Source organism: Emydura macquarii, unplaced genomic scaffold (assembly GCF_026122565.2).
Source record: "Emydura macquarii macquarii isolate MOO-44397 ecotype Brisbane River unplaced genomic scaffold, CSIRO-AGI_Emac_v2 contig_691, whole genome shotgun sequence".
Taxonomy (NCBI): Eukaryota; Metazoa; Chordata; order Testudines; family Chelidae; genus Emydura; species Emydura macquarii.
The window spans coordinates 15,876,425-15,890,919 of record NW_027130828.1 but is presented as its reverse complement, the minus strand read 5'-3'; the positions used below and the strand labels follow the sequence as shown (position 1 = coordinate 15,890,919).

The 14,495-nt window shown below is 41.8% G+C and overlaps 1 protein-coding gene across 1 annotated transcript in view; it reads right to left on the bottom strand.

Moving 5' to 3' along the window:
- The window catches only part of TNC (tenascin C), an 89,266-nt gene that overhangs the window by 28,746 nt on the left and 46,025 nt on the right, over positions 1-14,495 (bottom strand). The window contains exons 11-12 of the mRNA XM_067542158.1: positions 3,968-4,240; positions 921-1,193 (exon numbers count right to left, since the gene is read on the bottom strand). Coding sequence (XP_067398259.1) covers positions 921-1,193; positions 3,968-4,240 — 546 coding nt within the window. The remainder of the gene's footprint in view (positions 1-920; positions 1,194-3,967; positions 4,241-14,495) is intronic.

The following is a 14,495-nucleotide window of genomic DNA, read 5'->3' as shown; positions in this document are numbered from 1 at the left end:
TTAGTTGTATAATCTCTCACAAGGCTAATGTAGGCACTGTACTTTGAGATAACGTCATGCAGGGAACCATTTTCAGAGGCCATATTAATGGATCATAGTCAATATGGGTAATAAAAGATCATTGCATGTGATCCAGTGTCCTCCCCTGAGTAGTCCATCTACTTTTGTAATTTGCAAGCTTTCTACTTCAAATTTCATTTGATAGATGACTAGCACATGCACAACAGTAGGATTCCCTCTTCCCTTAGAGCGGAGGTGCTACACAGAGATCCAGATCTGAAACTGCAGGCTGTTCTAGGTCCTAAGAATAAAATCCAGACCTGTGTAGACAGCCATCTCAGAGCCATGAACTACTTCAGTCCCATGTAAAACCTAATCTGAGGTTTTAAAGGGGATTAAAATAGTGCACAGGCCTTGTATAAATCCTCTGCCATGGGGTGAATTTCACGCAAACCCCAATCAAAGAAGAAAAATCTTTGCTCGTAAAGCTGCCTATTCAGGAGAAATAACCCCCCTAAATACAACGTAACAGATGCAAACACATGCTGCAAGGCCGAGGTGTGCCTAGAGAAGTACTGGCTCTATGTCCAGTCCCTGGGCAAACCTGGTGAGTTTCTCCTCTCTATCGGAAGCCTCCCCTGCTCAGGCGAGGCCGAGAGAAAAGAAAGCTGATTCTCTCTGCTGTGAATGAGAACATCCCTCATCACCGCAATTTCTTTTCCCTGCCCTGGATGGGGGTTAGCCATAATTTTACAGTTTAAAATAACTCCTGCAGCTGTTCATCCGAAGACGTTGTAGGGGGAGGTAGAGGATATGGCATCAGGTAGTTGGATGGGGAAGGTAAGGGCAGGGGAAAGGGAAGGTCCTGTAAAGAAGAGTTAGGAGAAAGCAGAGTTAGTATGTGAGGTAGGTTTATATACCTGTAGTCGCTGCAGCACTTATTGCCTTTGACCGGAAACCACGAGTGCTCCCATAGAGGTAGGCAATAAAATCGGTTTGGGGGGAAAGCCCTGAGATATGAGCAGTCCTTAAATTGCCTGAAATGTTGTACTCCATGGGCTCCAGTAACCTGTTAGAATCAATAATTTCAATGGTAAAGGTCTCGAAGGCCTCATCCATGACTGTCCAGGAAAGGTTGAAGCTTTCGGGGGTAATGCTGGAAACCTTTAGTTCACCAACTTCGGGTTCTGCTGCTAAAGAGGAAAACAAAATGAGCGAGAATCAGATACTCCTTTGAAACCCCGCGTTCAGAAATGCTGTTCTTGCACCTACGGCTGCCAGAGTTCTTAGCTGAGAAGCGGAATGGAGGGTTTGAACAACAGGTTGCTACAAGCCGTCATGAGCGAAGGAGAAGGAAGTCAAAAAGAGAAAGTGTCTAACGATGCTGCAGAAATGAAAGCGGTAAGACAGTAATGGTTTTCCATGCATGTGAGAGCAGCCGAGCAGCCTTGAATATGTCTACAGTGCAGCTGGGACCTTGCTCCCCAGTTCAGGGAGACAGACACACACTAGTTCTTTTTGATCTAGTGTTCTGAAAATAGCAGTGTAGCCAGGAGTAGTAGCAAGGACAGTGGCTCAGGCTAGTCACCTGAATACCAACCCACCTGGACCCTCTGGGTGTGTACCTGGATGGCTAGCCCAAGCCGCCACTCATGCTACCCCCTGCTACTCTGCTATTTTTAGTGTGCTAGCTGAAGCAGATCTAGGCCATCTCTATTTGCCAGCACTGGGACGCACACTCCCAGCTGCAGTGTAGATGTCCCCTTCGAGGTCTGAACATGAAAGCAGAGGTGAAAGAACACGCCGAGGGGTCTTAAAGTCTTGGAGAATACACGTCACTGTTCTGAGATAAGCTGAAACTGGATCCGGGGCTTGGTCCAGGAGAAAGGGTTGAGTTTCATTTTAGCTTTTCCTCTCTCTCTCTTCCCGTTTAAAACATATGAAAATTGGCAGCTAGTCCCAGAGCTTTAGCCAAAGTAGAAATCTGTGATAGCTCCGTCGGGATTCCTTCCCTTCTGCAGACATCCCTGATGTGCCGCTAAAAGGCTCAGAACATGCTGACAATGGAAAACCCCCCAGAGGGAAAAGCCTTGAAAAGCTAGGTGGTGAGTGGAACTGAAACAGGAGGGACCATTCCGGTGGGATGTCCTCTTTTGTCTCCATTAAACTGGTAGAGACAGAGCAATGCAAAAGCCATACTTAGGCAGGACACTATAGGTGTGTCTACATGGCAAGCAGGAGCCTGCAGCAGTGAGTCTCAGAGCCTGAGTCTACAGCTTTGGGTTTGCACTAGCAGTGTAGATGTCCAAGTTTGGGCGGGGTCTGTTGTCTTTTTTAATCCCCTAAAGTTTCCTTTCTCCACTTTAAGGAGAATTATGTCCAATGTGACTAGTCTATCATTGGATACCAACCCATACTCAAAACTGCTTATGGACGTCGTTAGTGCAAAGTCAATGGCAGTGTACAGTGCAATGCAAGCAACTCATGTCATAAACCAAGCCAAGCCATGTAATGCACCACTGCAACAAGCAAGCAGTGCAGCCTCATTTTTTTTAAATTCAACTATAAATGTTCCTGTTTCCTTCTAGCTGCTGGATAACATGTGCTCAGAGAGAGCAAACACGAGAAAATCTGAACCATCCTCCAAGCTAGAAGGAAGTTGCCGCAGGTTACAAAGGGCTTTAATGAAGGGTTCTGTGGATACTGTTTGAAACAGATCATTAGCACATCTGAAGGAAGAGCCACTGTGTTCCAGCTATTGTCATTGAGTCAATGAGAAATAGAAACTTTCTGAATACCTAGACATGGCAGTGGCATGGAACAATCCAAGGAAGGCTATATTTGACTTGTCATGGTAGAAGTGCACAGTGTTGCAGGGGATATACTCCCAAGGCATATCTAAATGAGAGTGGCTGCTTCCATGGCAAATACAGAGCAGGTATAGCAAATTAAATTAAAAAAAAAAAATCCGAAGATGAGGGACAAAATCTAAATTGGAAGGGAAAGAAAACCAAATCTTTGACTGGGCAGGTGGATCATGTGATCTAGGTTCTCTTTTTCCTGAGGGTTAATTATTTAGAGTTTTGTCGATCATTAAAACAATGTTACTTTTTATTTATGAGAGATCAGCCTGAACCAAAACCAGGGAACATCTTTGACCTTTGAGGGATGCAACATCTGGATCTGGGTACGAATGTAGGGACTAGTTCCCATCTCTGCTTTTCATTAATCCAGATATCACATTTACATCAGTGAAGGGTGAATGCATATCAATGAAAGGTGCAGAGACGAGTCATACAAATTAATGCCATGATTATTGATCATTTTATGCAATTTTTGGTTGAGTGGGGCCTGCTTTTCCTCTCACCTACACCAGCTTTACACCAGTGTAATTCTGCTACTCCTGATTTATACCATTGTGAGAGCAGTAACAGACCCATACTGGTTAACAGCCCAAAACACGAGAGCACTCCTATCAGTAATTCATTTCCATGTTGCTTTTTTTGCATTGTTTTGGAAATAATTATTGGAATCCAAGAAAAACAAATGTTCATGGCCTTGAGTATCTGGGCTATAAAATCATGGTTTTTCACAGCTTTCCATAGAGCAACTTCTGCTCTTTCTGATCATGTGCAATGGAGATCTGGGTCTTTCAATTTGTTCCAACAACCAGAGAAGTGCATAAAATAAGCAGAAATAAGTCGTTCTAAGGACAAATGGTCACTCCTGAAAGCAAATGGCAGCGTGGAGCTCCTGAGGCTCTCACTAGAAAAATCTAATAATCATGAGACATTTCCAGGCAAGATATGGTCAGCCAAGCTTTGATAAGGCTGGAGGATTAAGAGCGCGCATGCAAAAGAGTCCAGACATCCAAGCTCTTACTGGAAGCTGACATAGCTCTGGCCCATATCCTTATCTGCAAAGAAGGAAGGAGCATGGAAAGTGATGAATGAATTAGAAAGGGTACCTGTTGTGGTTTTAACAGAAAGGGGTTTGGTCCTGTAGCCCTGAATCACACCATAAAGGGTGACAGTGTAAGGTATGTTAGCCTTGAGGCCAGTAACATCCACAAAGCGCAGTCCATTTGGGACTGTGAGATTCCAAGCGTCTTCTGGATTGTTAGGCTCCTGCACCTGAATGAAAAAGTTCTCATAGGCCCCTTCTGCTGCTGTCCAGTTGAGTTGGAAACCATCCCAGCTAACCTTCGATACCGTTAAGTTTCCGAGTTCAGGTTCCTCCTCTGAATAAGGACAGAGAGTCAATTAGTTAACGCCAATTAAAAATTAAAGGAGACGGGGTGCTGCCTGATGACTTTCCATGCTAATGAATTTCAGTTATAATTAGGGTATAGATCAATGCACTGTAACGTGCATGTATACATTTATGTCTGCCCTTGGTAACTCAGTGTAAAGTTTCCTTCAGAGACTTGGTAACACAGAGCAGTAAAATAAGGAGAGAGCAATAATAATAAATAATCATCACTTTAATACTATAACATTTCGCTTTGAAGCTGAAAGCATTTTACAAACATTAATTAAGTGTCTTTGTGAGGCAAGTAAGTATTTCTATAACGCTTTTACAGCTGCTATTAACAATTCAATGTTTTCCAATCTGAAGAGATTGTGGTACAGCAGTATTTCCTATTCCAAGGTCAGGCAGCTATTGAAGTTCTTGTAAGTACTGGGAGCTGTGATTTTTGTGTTTTTAATAGTGTCCACTTGAAATGAGGTTGGTTTTGTTTGTTTTTTAAAAATCAATTCCTAATTCAAAAGGCCAAAGAATGAATAGTGGTTTCTCTGCCTGCACCTGCCCATCTTTAGAGATTTGCCCTATGTATAATGAACGCTCCTTTTCCAAGTGGTTAACACAAGTTTTATAAGGGCAGGTAACAATACCTTCTTCAAAAAAACATGGTTATTATTTCAAAATAAGAATCTCAGGGACATGCTATAGAAAATCCTCCTGTGGCGAGGGAAGACAACTGACACTAAACTTTTCAAAAACACACTGGAAAATAGCATCTTCTTCTCTGTTGGTAATGCATGGGGAATCTTATTTTTTAATTTGTGGCTAATCTTGGACTGGACCCATTCCATGCCTCTCTTCTCTCTTATTGACATGGCTGAAATTGAGGTAAAATAGCCGTAATAAATAATAACAGGGCCCAATTGTGCAACCCATACTCACATTGCTAAACACTTACTCATGAGAGATGTTCCATTGGGACCTGAATCTCAGTTATACTCAAGGTTTCTTTAAGCCACATTGACGTACAGTGCTTTAAAGGTTTACACCCATTTTAAGGCAGATTGGTGTAATGGGGCCTTAGTGTAAAAGAGAACCAGGCCCAGTGAGACTACTTGTGTAGGTGCTTATCATGTAAAGTAAGGGTTGCACATAGTGTGTGTGCAGGCATGTATTGCATGCCCTAAGGTATACAGTGTGGGCCTAATTTTCAGAGATGCTGAGCCATCCAGAGCTCCAACTGACTTAACTGGACTTACGGATGCTCAGGCCCTATATCTCTGTATAGGAAAGTGATATAACTCAGGTCCACTGAAGCACCAACCAGCTGCCTCCCATCCCCCATGATCCTGGAAAGATGACATTGTACACAGTAACTTTTCACGTCAGTGCTGCTCAAGAACTTTGCATGAATCCAGAACTGAGCTGTTTTAACAAAGACAGGGATCAGACACTCATTGGGATATAATGTAAATCCTGTCTAAGTAGCACTGTTCAGCTGGAAAGAGAGAATGCAGGCTGGAAAAGAAGTCAAAGTTCATTTGATGGCAGTGGAGACAAATAAGACATTCCTTTAAATGAAAATAAACCAAAAAAGAAGAAGTAAAATTATAGCAAAGTCTTTCAAGGAAAAACATTGATCGTTATCTGTTTTGCAAGTGCATGACAAAGCCATTCAGATCCTTCAATATAACGTTCAATTTCCATTCTCTTCCAAGATACAGTCACAAAAAACACTTTTCCTTTCAGTTTCCTGTTCAGGGACATGCATGTCTGATCTGAAAATGCATCCAATTCCCATCATGCTCTCCTGTTCTCATACACAGATCATGCACTGCACCAATTCTGATTGCTGGGGGAGCTCAGCCATCCTCACCAGTAAAGGCTCGACCATACATGACAACAAAGATGATGACACAGGGAATGAGATGAAGAGATGATATGTCTTAGGTTAAAAAAAAAGATATAACACATTATGGAAAAAGATGAGATTGTTCTAATCATTTCCGGGATGTTGGATGGCCTGTGTGTTCTTGTGTAAATTCTACATCTCATGCAGACAATGATTTTAATACTGGTCCATGGACTGGGAGTGTTGCTAGTCTATTGTCTATTTCTTCAACAGTGTGTTTGCATCTTGGCACTTGATCATTAGTGAATTGCACTCAGAGAGTATATGACTGTTTCTTTTTAGTATTGTATTGTACAAAGAGAAATACATGCGCTAAAGGAAAACAAGAGGCTGTTTAAAAAACTCTGAAAATCCCCACTCACAATGTGTTACAATCTTTTTTTTTCCCCCTTCAATCATCACCACTTCCATGGAAACACTGCCAGACACGACCTTCTTGTAATCTTCCTTTTGCTTGGATCACAATCCAAACAAAAGCCAGTCATCTCCTGCTATTTCCATGTGTCTTGTAAATAGCAGATGCATCAAATTCCCTCTTTGCATGCAATTTGTAAAGGGAGAATCAATGCTTTGTCCCTTCAAAAGCAGGATGGGGAACTGTTCATGCTACATAACTTAACGCCTTCATTCCAAAGTGATAGGAGTTTTGTCCCATGCATAAAATAATATCAGAAGGAAGCCATTTCTCATGAAGCCCGGCATTTCTGCAATGGAACCACAGTATCAGATGAAATGCAGAATTTTCAAAGCAGAAATGAGAACATATGGATAACAAAATCCATAGAAAATACCTGTGGCAGCTAGAGCATCCAGTGACCGAGAAAGCTGACCTTGAATGCTTCCACGAAGATTAATCAGATATTGTGTGCCAGCTGTGAGATTGGTAAATTCTGTTTTTCGTAGGTTTCCCGACACAAAGATTTCCTGGGTTCTGTTTAAACTGGGCAGGTCTTTCAGAGTGATAAAGAACCGATCAAATAATGCATCTTGTGCTGCCCAGGACACTGTGAAACTATTGAAAGTCCTGCCTGTTATTTTAAGGTCATGAAGTTGAGTAGTAGCTTCTGGGATGGAAAAATCAGTGGGCACTGAAAGCAGAGTGTAAGAATCAGTGCTTGGATATGTTAAGTAACTTAGCTCAGTAGGTGCTGGGCTGGTAGGAATAAGTGTTGTTTCATTGTTTGATTCTCCAGATGCTGTGACTAGATGTGCTAAACAGAGGTAAATCACAAGTTAAATTTTCCTTATAAAAAAAAGCAATGACACCAAACTATACCTAACGTCTAAGAAAGTTGAATTTCTGTGGTTTGCATTAAAGATCTCTAAATACAGAGAAAGCAGATGGGGTAATTGGTTGTTTGGAGACTGAATCCAGGTCGTAAGCAAAGGAAGCCTTACAAAGCATAATGTCATTCTCATACCAGCCACACTCAATGGTAGTTCCAGAGCATCAATCACTATAGCTAGCAATGTAAAGACATTAGTTTTCAGTAGCGATACTGGGCCAAATCCTCAACTGGTGTAAATCAACATAGTTTCACTGACTTCCATGGAACTATGCTGATTTACACTGGCTAAAGATCTGGCCCTAAATCTCTTAAACATGCCTTCTATCCACACAATAGGACAGCTAATGCTACTGATGGAATCCAGAAATTGAATGCATGCTAGGATTGCAAATATATCTAATACAGACTCAGAATTCAGCTACAGCAGTAGCGTTACTAAATTTCTTCCTACCCTGAGAAAAACAAACTAGGATCTGTTGTCTGTCTGAACACATGCCACATTCTTTAAAAAAAGAAAAAGAAAGATTTTGAGCCTTCTTTCTGTAAACAGCTTTGTGAGACTTAAAGAGACGAGCCAGCACTTGCTCTAGAGTTTATATGCTACCTAAAAGTCATTAACATGCCTTCTACCATAATCAGCCTTTGGGATTCTGAGGGTTGCACAGATAAGAGAGAATGTCCATTCCAGTTGGAGGGCAACAGGCAGGCAACTTTTCTGAGACTTCAATTAGCCATGCAGCATTATCTCTTCATTAGTGGACTAACCACATCATTCCACACTTCAATGGCTGCCCTGCTCTCTTGTCCCAATGGCATTCATTTAGAAGACAGTGAGCAGCTTTCCACCATCAAGCATATCAGCATGGGCATGGACCCTAGATTCAATATTTGTCTCCAAACTGACAAGACACTAGCGTTTCACAAACATGTTTTCAGAAGAGAAAGAACCATTAAAAACATCTATAAACAAAAGCAATAAAAGATATCTAGAAAACACATTCCCAAGTCAAATACTCATGTAAAAGCACCTTTCCTGCAGACTTTCAAGAAGTCTGAAAGCCTATGGGAACAATTCACTTACACTGGTCATGGATCAGTGTAACTCTGTCACTGACTTAGATAGAGTGCCTCCTGATTTACTCCAATGTGAGAGCAGAACCAGGCCCTATATATTGTATAGCTGAAAGAGAGTAGCTTTATCATCATGATAGTATATTACCTACAATGACCACTACTACACTAATACCCATTTTGCCAGTGAGGATGCTGAGTTAGCCTATAGTTATTAACTGGCTTTATCAGAATCATTAAGTTAATATGACAGCCACGGAGGAAAGGGGGTTGGTGGGGGTGAACGAGGCAAGCATGCAACATCATTAACCTGCTACGAGCTGTGAACTGCAGTTACAAAGTCAGCATGTCAAGAGATGCCACCTATTCTTTTCTATTCTACGTATACGTGGCAACAGCAGCATCTGAGGAGTGTGTTAATTGAAAGCAAATGCTGACTAAATGTTAACCATTCTACATGCATGCGGCTAGCTAACATATATTGTAGAGAACACAGACCAGCAGAATTAGGAGGACAGAAAAATTATCACATAGATACAGGCTCCAGGCAGGCTGATTTTATACATTCCTCTGCCCTTGCTGCAGAGATAAACACATAACTGAGGTGAAAGGGTGAAAATGAGAGCTGATTGACAATTTCAAAATGTTGACAAAATTTCACAATTCAGAAAACAAGGGGAAAGGTTTCAGTGACATTTTCACAAAATTCTATTCCTCCCCCTACTGGCTTGATCAGCTTTAAAGTTTATCTAATTTTTTCAATTGCCAAAATTTCAAATTTTGAAATTTCAAAATACAAATAAAATAAAAAGGGGAATTTTTAAATACAATTTCACAGTTTTCTTCATCTTTTTTTTTTTCAGCCCAGCTCTAGAAAAAATGACCCCATTTTGATTATTTATTATGTTACTTGCAGGCAATGACTTAATTTCTTAATGTAGTCTGTTACTGATAGAAAGCAGGATGGTGGAATATGTGATAACTCCAGAGAGTAACTCACATGAAGGAGAGATTCTCACAACGAGTATTGAATTCTGGATCTTACCATTACCAGGAGGTTAAACATACTTGGCCAAATTCTGCTCTTAGTTCTGCCCATGGGACTTCATTGACTTCAGTTGGAGTTGCAGGGCATAAATTGGCCCAAGGCATGTAGGTGAATCTACACTGTCATATTATCTATCATTATTTTATTTCAGAACTAGCGGGGGATACTATTTGGGGGTTTAACACAAGATCCACAAAGGGAAAATGAATTCATGGTCAGTAGAGAAACAGCTTAATTAGCTCCAAACTAATCCATAATAGAAAAATGTATGGTCTAGTGTACAAACATAGAACTGAGACAGAAATGCAAAATAGCTGGGTACGTGGAAAACATCCAGGTAATGTATCTATAAATGTATCACAAATTATTAACAAGTAGGTGAATGGACAACAGAAAATGGGGTAAGTAACAGTTTGATGGTTGAATAACAAAGTGAATGGGTAGCAGAGATATGTGAAGGTAACAACTGGCTAAATGGACAAAAGAGAGACAGAGCTAGAAGCTCTGAATGGATGAGAGAAAGACAGAACGATATCAAGAAGAAAGCTGAATGAATAGCAGATTCACAGGAGTTAAGCACATGGAAGGATAGGTGGATGGACAATAGATAGATTGCTGTGAGAATTCCTCCTCAAAGTGAAATAGCTATATTTATTATCCTGTGGGTAAAACTTTCAAATTGAAGTTTCCCTTTTATAGATGTAGCCTATTCTTTCCTATAGGAATGTTCTTGGGCCTTCTAGAGGAATTCCATTTTAATTCCTCGCTAGTATTTTTACTATGAAGAATGTTACTGTCCTGCCAGGATGTCAGATTTCTCTGGGTGCTCGGGGGAGGGAGAAGGGAGTGTTCCTTTCTATCATTTCTTGTTTCTGTCTTTTCATTTATTTATTTGAAAGAGGTGTCCAGAACCAAACTCAGTGCCAGCTTTCCCATCAACCCACCTTCTATGCCGCGGGGCTCTCACCTTTCCAAGGTAGGATTTCAGCATCATAGTCAACCATGAAACCTCCACCTTATTTTGGGCCCTCCATTTAAATATCCCTCTCTTCTATCTCAGTCAGCTGGTTAAGCTATCTTTGTACCACTAGATCACCACAAAGGGGAAGTAATTTGCAGCCAGGATCTGATTTAAGGTCTTGCTTGTGGTGGATTAATATACCACAATAGCTACCATTACAAATTCTGCATTGCCAGTAATCACTGCATGCTGATATCTGCAATACCTGTTTATATCTCCATTTTAAACAGGGATCAGATGTGGTAACTGTGTAGCATCTATTGTCAAATTATGTTTCAGTGGCAACCGCTGCAGCTTCCTGTCAGGCTGGCTCACACGTTCCTTGTTGATGATGTTACTTTGAGTGTGGGAAAACGGGGACACAACTTTAGACAAGCAGAAGCCATAAGAGAAAAAAGGACTGACACAGAATATTATCAAGGGTCCTCAGCAGACAGAATGAATCTTCTTTAGTCATTCAACAGAGTAGGAAGCTACCTTCTCCAAGCCATGCGCCCTCTGAGCTCTAGAGACGCAACTCACTTCCAGAGACAAGAGAGCATCTCATCCTAGATGTGTCAGTAGCTGCTAAACAATCTGTGCACTGTTGCAGAGGAATGTTAAGCCGGCACTCAGCTTTTATAAAGTCCATTCATGTATTTCCACATGCCACCCATGCGTGATATATTACTGTCCCCCCTTCTTCAGCATCCGCATTGTGCTACTTAGGCAACACTCCAGAACTGGAGCAGGGAGAAACAAAGATGCAGTCTGACTGCTCAGTTTCATCAAAGCTGGGCTACGAGGTTACACTACAAATTAACTCTCTGTCTTGGTAAATATATTTGGAAAGATACGCTGGAGGAATGGTCTTTCCAGATAATACAGTTTATTTCCCTTCACTTCTCAGGTCATTCTAAATGGTAAACATACCATGCTCCTGGGTGGAACATCTAACAAAGTGGACCACAGTTAAGGACCCCTTAGTTAATATCTGAAAGGATGTACCTGTTGTAGCCACCGCTTCAAGAGGAGGAGAGCGCTGTCCTCCAGCCATTCCGTACACCTTGATTTTATAGGATGTGTTAGCCTGGAGGCCGTCAATCACAGCGCCTAAGGATTCTCTGGACATGAAGACTTCTGCAAAGGGCCCAGCTGCCAATGACACCTCCTTGTACTCCACCACAAAACTAGTGTAGACTCCTGAGTCTGCCTTCCACAAGAGACTAAAGCCATGCTCCGTCACATTGGAGACCACAAGATCCCTCAGTGCATCCTCCCCCATCCCAGAAGCGTCAAAGCTCCAAGATCCAGAGTACTCATCTGGGCCAGGAGTCGCCTCCCACTTTAGTTCTAGACTATGCGTGGCTATAAAGAAACAAACAAGCAAAGGATAGAATATGAAATACTTAATTCCTTCCTTTTTTAAACAACAAAAGTCAATGAACGGGCACGTCATATTTATTATCTTGCTGTGAGCAGAACCATCTAAGCAGATTTTGAAACCAAGACCCACAGAACTAAAGCACAAAGCTCTGCCGTACGAGCTAAAGGATCCATTCAGCTCAGTTGATAGCAGTGGGCCGGCCAATGAAGGAGACTTTGCCAGTGTGTTACACAATCTGCAAAGATTCTTAGTTTGTGTGTGTGTGTGTATGTGCACATGTGGTGGATGAGGAGAGAGAGGTGTTTATAAACTCAGAGGGAGACTGAAGAAAGTGTGAGGGAAAACCAGTCAGGCATACAATGAACAAGAAGATAATGTCTTCAGCTCCAGGGCAGGAGCAATGTGTATCTTACAGGATTTCACTAGGAGACAATTGACTGATGCAAACAAAAAACCCTGCAAAACAAAATCCAGGGCTCTCTGACCTCTGCAGGCCTGACTGAACAAACAGAAGTCAGGAAAGATTAAGACGGAAGACTAAAACACACAACATGGGAAAAGGAAGGGAACTTTGAAAGCAAATACTCTCTGCCCTAAAGCAGATTGCCGTCTACAAGCTACAGTATGAATCTGTTTCCTTTTTGTTCAGGGAGGACAAATCTCTCTTTTAAGGAGTGGGTGTTTCCAAGCTGAGCCCCTGGGACTCCTCCACTGCTTCCCTCCTAGGAACTCATTTGGTCCTAGTCATGCTCCTGGTGTCTTCCACCTGAATCATTTTCTCTCTGCTCCCTGCTGCTCAGAGCAAGCACATCCCCTCTGTAGTAAAACGGCACAAAAGTCATCTCTCGCTGCGGGCAGAGAGTGTGAGCTAACAGGATTTGTTTTGCTTGGCCTGAGGATTTGAGGATCTCACACACACTGGGACATGGACAGAACAAAGAAAGAAGCAACCCCTTGGCTCACACCCTCACGTGCTCCCAAGGTCTTATTTTACAGCTCTTGATTCTTATGCATTTGGGATGCATCCACGCCCAATCAAGGGAAAGATCACAGAGCCAGTTACATCAGCTAGTGCTGCTGCATGTGCAGGAGCGTCTCTGTTTATTCAGGGGTCAGAGCAAAGTCCTAAAAAAAAAAAATTATACTGGTCTGATGTGTATTTTTTTTAAAAAAATTTCTCAAGAATGTAAAGAATAAGGCTTGGGTGATCTGATTCTGAAACTGGAAAGGACTAGCTTGTGAAACTTCAAGCAAAGTCCTTTTCACCCTCAATGTGTAATTCCTGTGAGGGTCAGAAGAGTCTTCAAAGAGAAGGGGGAGAAATAATCCTGGAAAGATCAAAGCTTTGTTCATCCCTGCAGCGTAGACCTTCCACTTCGCTTTGTGTGTCAGTGTGCCTCCCATGTTTTCTCTCGCTTGACTACTGACCTATTTATTCATCATGCAATTTACTTAACGTGGACGGTTTTCTGCAATTCACAACATATGACCTCTCAGCTGCCTTGAATTATTCAACTCTGTAAACCACTTATAGGCACAGTTGGCATGAAAATTACTATGGAAAATGAAGTTGGGCTGGGTTGGACTGACTCTGTGGCAGCAGAATAAGGTGCCTACCCTACTTTAATTTTGAGACGTCACAACACCAATGTTCCTTTGTATACATCTCCTAATTTGTACAATCTGGGATTTCTTGCATGGGTTTGTATTCTAGATGGAATTGAGGGAAAGGGGATGAAACCCACAGGCCCTGATATTCAGCTGGTGCAAACTGATTTAATCCCCCTGTTTTCAGTGGAGCTATGATTTATATCAGGTGAGAGGTAGCCCACAGTATTTAAACGTAAAGCACCCTGAAAACACGTAGGACCTGATTATCTTTCACCCTAAGGCCATCGTCTGACATAGCCCTGACTCTGGGTCACACTTACATTGAACAGTTCCTTAACAAGTAGTCCCACTGGTTTCCATGGAAACTCCTTGAGGAATAAGATCCTACCCAAGGTGAATAAGGGTGGCAGAAATGGGTTCTCTCACTTGAGAAGTGTAGCAATCATGGTATGCAATGGAATTAAGAGACTGTGACTAATATTATGACATCAGCTTTCCTATGCTCTTGAATGAGGAAAAAGATGAAGAGGAAAAGCAGAGTCTTGAGGGCTCCAACAATGTTCGGATGCTTTCGGTATCAAGAAAGGCTGCAATGAAAATTCATGAAGTGGGGGGTGGGGATGTTAAAGAGGAGAGATGTTAACACTTTTGTTCCCCTTCTTCTTTGAGTGCTCTAAACTATAGGAAAACAAAATAAACCATTAGACAGAAACACAAAAAAATCATCCAATGTAAAGCAAAGAACGAGGCTGTACATTCCCTGCTGGAGAATAAGTACATTGTATGGGTCTCCTGAAGGGATAAGCAAGCACACAATAGAGGAGATGGAGAGAAACAAAGGGATAAGGAAAATGCATGGCTATACTTCAGTTAGGCGTTTGCAGCCAACTGATGTGTTTAAAGATGCTCCGCAGCAGCATCTTGGACAGCAG